Here is a 5,409-nt window from a genome sequence, read left to right on the forward strand (position 1 = left end):
TCTTCAAAAAAGTAACTGAGTATACAATATTCTAAAAGTAATTAATTACTTGAAAAGTAACTATTGCGTTACTTTAAAAAAAAAATGTTTATCCCTCTGGGGTCCAGGGTATAATTGGCCATTTTTAACTACTTTTGATTTTCCTCCTACATTTCTACCTTTAAAAACTATTTACTTTGCCTTGTTTGGTATCATTCTTTTCAGCACAACCTCACGTGTCTGAATTTACAGTTCATGTTTTCATTTTTACATACTGTATTAACACAATTGATCTAAAATCACCCCTCCTTGAATCGCTACCTTATCGTGTCACAGGGATTCCAGGGGCTATGCAGCTTAGGCTGCTGCCCCCGTGACCCGGCCCCGGACAAAGCGGATGAAAATGGATGGATGGATGGATCTAAAATCAGACAAATAACATAAAATCAGAGTAGAAAAAGTTATATTTTTACTGTAACAACCACAAACATGTTTATTGAATCATATTTCATAACTTTAAATGCAAATATAAATTGTCAGTTTTAAAATCTATGCACAAGTTTTGCAAACAACAAAGTTATTTGCATCCATTTACCTTTTACCTATTTTTTAAAAACCATTTCAAACTATTTACAGAACAATCAGCTGTTCTGCATTCAATAAGATGCCACACAAATTATTTGTGCCACTCCAAAAAATAATTTCTGTCCACTATAAAGGAGAACATCACAGCCTGATACCTGCAGGTCTGACAGCAGCAGGTGTATCACTCCTGTTTCTACCTGGAGACAGCAGTCGCCTCATTGTTCTGACACACAACACAAAACTATCCACAACACTACACACTAACTACACAAGACAACACATTAACTACACACTCCAAACACGCTAAACGTCACAAATCTCTCACATCTCAAAACTCGCTCTCTCTCTTTTTTCTGTCTCGTCTCTCTCTCTCTCTCTCTCTCTCTCTCTCTCTCTCTCTCTCTCTCTCTCTGTCACTCCTAAAACTTCCCCTGTTTTGTTTTTTGCTCATAAGCAGAGTGTGCTTGCTAGCACTGTCCTTAGACAGTTGTAGTGCGCAGATTACTTACAGTCGCTACTTCCGTGCAACTGATATAAGATGCGGTAAGCTGAACACAGCTTCAACCGTCTGTTTGTTGAAAAATAGTAACGGACCGCATTTTCTTGTTAGTAACTGTAACGGCGTTGTAACTGATAGGAATAGTAATTAGTTCAGATTACTCGTTACTGAAAAAAGTAACGCCGTTACTTGTAACGCCGTTATTCCCATCACTGGTTTTCTTTTCTTTTTTTTTCTTTTTTTTTTAAAAATAGAAAATAATTATTTGTGCGCGCTTTATTTACCTCCTTAATAAACCAAATCTGTGCCACAGATAAAAGGAAACTCGAGATAACTGGGAATATAACTGTTAATGAGGGAAGCACAGACCTTTACAATGAAAATTACACTGACCTGCACAACACTGCATCAGCTACACTTGTCATCTAGAATGTGATAAGACTATTGTGGACTGTACATTTTTACATCTGTACAGCAAAACATTTGAAGACAAATTTGTCTTTACCAGTTTGAATGATTTTATGATGGTGGTTAGGATCACCATGGGGAAAAAGTAATCTATGTATTGACAGTATGTATGTGACAGCAGAAGATTCGGGACAGTACACCTGCACAGCAACACATCCAGACACAACTGTAACATCATCTGTCAGTGTGATTGTGTCTTGTAAGTAGATAGTACGGTTGTTTGATGTGAAGTTCATATTTACACTTAAAATCATACCTTACCTTGTTTATATTTCTGGTCATGTGTTTTCAGGGTTTTCAAAGATCCAGGATGTCTCTGAATGTGTGCTTCAAGCAGAGGTTTTGACCTGTGTGTGATCAGTGAAGGGTTTCCTTTACCTAACATCAATGGCCCTCCTAGGAATACCACACAAGAGTACCTATCATAAGATGTTCAAACCACACAGTCAACAGCACTGTCAGTCTCACTAGGTAAAAAACCATGGCAACAGCACTGTTGAATGTGTGAGCAACAATGAAAAGGGAGAAGCAAAAAAAAATCTAATGATCCGAAGTGTCTCCGATACAGCGGGTATGTATTCTAATTTTCATAAGTGAGACCTTTGCATTTATAAAAACATTAGAAAATCAATTAATTGGACTGTATATAATTGAAAGCATCTTTGAAATTACCTTTTTCATGTTGTTCCATTTGAGTACAGCTGACTCATCGGTTTTGAACGTGGGATATTTAGAAATCATCATTGCCTTTTTGATTGGAGTAGTTCTTTCTGCAGTTGTTTGCTGTTTGATTAAAAAATGTTCAAGGTACGACACTTATTTTTATTATATTTTCGTTTTTTTAAATAGATGCATTTACACTTGACTTTAATAATGTAAAACCCTTTTATTCAGAAAAAAAACAAAGAATTCTGGAAATTTGGATGAGACTTTGGAGATGGTAACAAGTCATCAAGTTGATGGGTCCAGACATCGCATCCACACTGACTTGATACTTCAATTTTGAACAACGTATTGAATATATAAAATGGTTCATTTGGTAATTTCAAAGTGTTTGGCATTGTCTTTTTTCATTTATTATTTTTTTTTTTTTTTTTATTTTATTCTAGTTTCCATTTAATTAATCATAAGTTTACTCAAAATTAATTGATTTTTCTAATGTTTTATAAATGCCAAACAGTAATTTTAAGTATTCTAATTGTTGCACAAATATCCTCATTACTGAAATATTACATATGGTCTCTACTATTTGTCTATGGTAAATTATGTTAGAATATCATACCCAACTCTGGTTTTCTATTTCGGAGACAACTTTCGTATAGTTTTAAATTCATTAGATTTTTCTGTTGACGTAACAGTATTCTCTCTCCAAGCTTTATACTTAATTGAGAACAAGTTATGGATGTTGCCTATAACGACATCAAAGTGCCTGTTTGTAACTTGCTCATGTTTTTTTTACTCCTATTGATAGACTTGGAGCCACGTTTGGCGTTTGAGACATACCGTTGCCTAACCTCTATTCAGGTGCGTTTTGGTATCTATCATTTATCCAGTATTTGGCCTTAAGGAAATATTGATTAGTATATGCCACAGAAAACTCAGGACAGTGTGTAGAAAGAGATGATTAACACTATTCTCTTTTATGTGTATAAGATAGATATAATTAATTTCAAAACATGCAAACATAATCAAAATTATATTTGATTTATATTTGCTTCAAAGTTTTCCAATTTTAAAAAAACAGGGACAGATCGACAGCTACCGAACAACATTAATTGTGGTTTTGATCTTGGTTTATAGCGCTACACAGCACTTAACTTCTCCTCCTAACCCTATGTTCATGTATTACACCCAAAACAACGAGGGTAAGTTTTCTAAGACCTATAACTGTCTTCCTCCTAAATCATCAAGGCAAAACAAGACATTATCAGAGACATTCCATGGAATCCAATATCTTGAATAAACAACTCCCTCGAAAGTTAATTTCTCATTAAGAATTACTTTCATGAAAACACTGTGGACTATAACATAGGAATGCTGAACCACATATAAGTCCATAATTTGTTGGATAAAGACAGAATTTCTGTAGTTTTGCTCTGTACACAGCCACATCAGATTTTTAATCAAACAATCAATGTAATAGACTTTCATCTTTAATTAGGAGTTTTACCAAAAAAAAAAATGCATAAATTGAAGTTTCTGTTAGATAGTATGTCTTATAGTACAGTCAGCACCATGATTTCTGTCTTCTGTCACCACAACTTAAACTTAATGGAAAAATGTAAGGAATGTGTAAGCATTGTGAAAAAGTAATTTAGGTTCGAATCAACCTGATTTTCAACCCACAGAAGAAAGAACTGCATGACATGATTTTGACATTAGTATTGCAGTATTGCAGATTAGACACAATCTAATCTGCAATACTGGGTTTTTGGAGGCTGGTAATTGACTTGTATCATTTACGTTGTACCTAGCACATATATGATGGTCAAGAAACACAAGACAATCAGTCCAACCCACAAGAAGAAGTTGAAGATGAAAGTGTGGCAGCAGATGCTGTATCATCTTTAGTACTGTTGTAGCCACTGAGCACCATAATATGATGGTTCAAGGAACACCAAGACAGATCAGATCCGAGAGCCCACCAAGAAGTATAGTTGAAGATGAAAAGTTGTAAATTTTGCCAATTGTTAAATGTCTGGGCTGAGCAGAGCAAAGTTCACCGCGCCCTGTCAATAGCCCCACAGATATAAGGACACCTCAAATCATTGGGAATACAATCATAAAGGAGGGAGATGTTCTGAATCTGACCTGCAGTGTTGAAAGTTTTCCTCCATCTCTGATTATGTGGTCTAAACTTGGTTCTGATATAATCCTGCACAATGACACTGGATCAGCCACACTCTACATAATTAATGGTACAACTGGACATTCTGGACAGTACGTCTGTACAGCGAAACACATGAACAATACCCTGCAAGAAAACATCAACATAACAGTGATGTGTGAGTAAGCAATTTTATCCTTCAGACAGAGCTTTTTTCACTCAGGTAAATAAAAATATTGTCTTCAGACACTTTTAAATATGTCAAGCTGCCTCAACATGTATGTATTAAAGAGCAATTGGAAACCATTTCTTATTATTTAAAATAACTTAACTGAAAGTTGTGGCACATTGTGCTCTGGGTGTAATGCTTAGCATTGCTGTCAACAGTATCTGGCATCTATGTTAACGTCTATGTTCCTTGCTTACAATTTCCTGTCAAAGACAGCAACACTGACATTTGCTAGTGGTGGATGGCTTTGTCAGTCCTGACACTTAACTGACAGCACAGACCTTTACAATGAAACTGATTTGCACAATGACACTGGATCAGCTTGTCATCCCAAATGTGATAAGAATACACTGAACTGTATATCGATGCATCTGTACAGCAAAATATCTGGAGACAAATTTGACTTTACCTTTTTGAAGAGTTTTATGATGGTTGTTACCACAGGGGACAACTAAGCTGATTATTATTTTTTCCCATTTTATTTCAATTATTTTCTTCATTCTGAAAAAAACTACTGCAATGTGCTCCACAGATATAAGGACACCTCAAATCACTGGGAATACAATCATAAAGGAGGGAGATGTTCTGAATCTGACCTGCAGTGTTGAAAGTTTTCCTCCAGCTGTTATCATGTGGAGAGACCTTAGCTCTAAAACAAACAGCAAAGATACTGGAGCTTACACTGACCTGCAAAATGACAGTGGCTCAGCTACACTTGTCATCCAGAATGTGACAGCAGAAGATTCGGGACAGTACACCTGCACAGCAACACATCCAGACACAACTGTAACATCATCTGTCAGTGTGATTGTGTCTTGTAAG

The 5,409-nt window shown here is 35.7% G+C and overlaps 1 protein-coding gene across 1 annotated transcript in view; it reads left to right on the top strand.

Moving 5' to 3' along the window:
* LOC102314062 (immunoglobulin superfamily member 10) overlaps positions 1 to 5,409 on the top strand; it is a gene marked incomplete in the record, with an annotated part of 32,326 nt that overhangs the window by 23,266 nt on the left and 3,651 nt on the right. The window contains 1 exon segment of the mRNA XM_042216105.1: positions 1,656 to 1,730. Coding sequence (XP_042072039.1) covers positions 1,656 to 1,730 — 75 coding nt within the window.

The sequence above is a fragment of the Haplochromis burtoni genome, unplaced genomic scaffold, assembly GCF_018398535.1.
Source record: "Haplochromis burtoni strain Fernald_Lab_line unplaced genomic scaffold, NCSU_Asbu1 Contig_925, whole genome shotgun sequence".
Lineage (NCBI taxonomy): Eukaryota > Metazoa > Chordata > Actinopteri > Cichliformes > Cichlidae > Haplochromis > Haplochromis burtoni.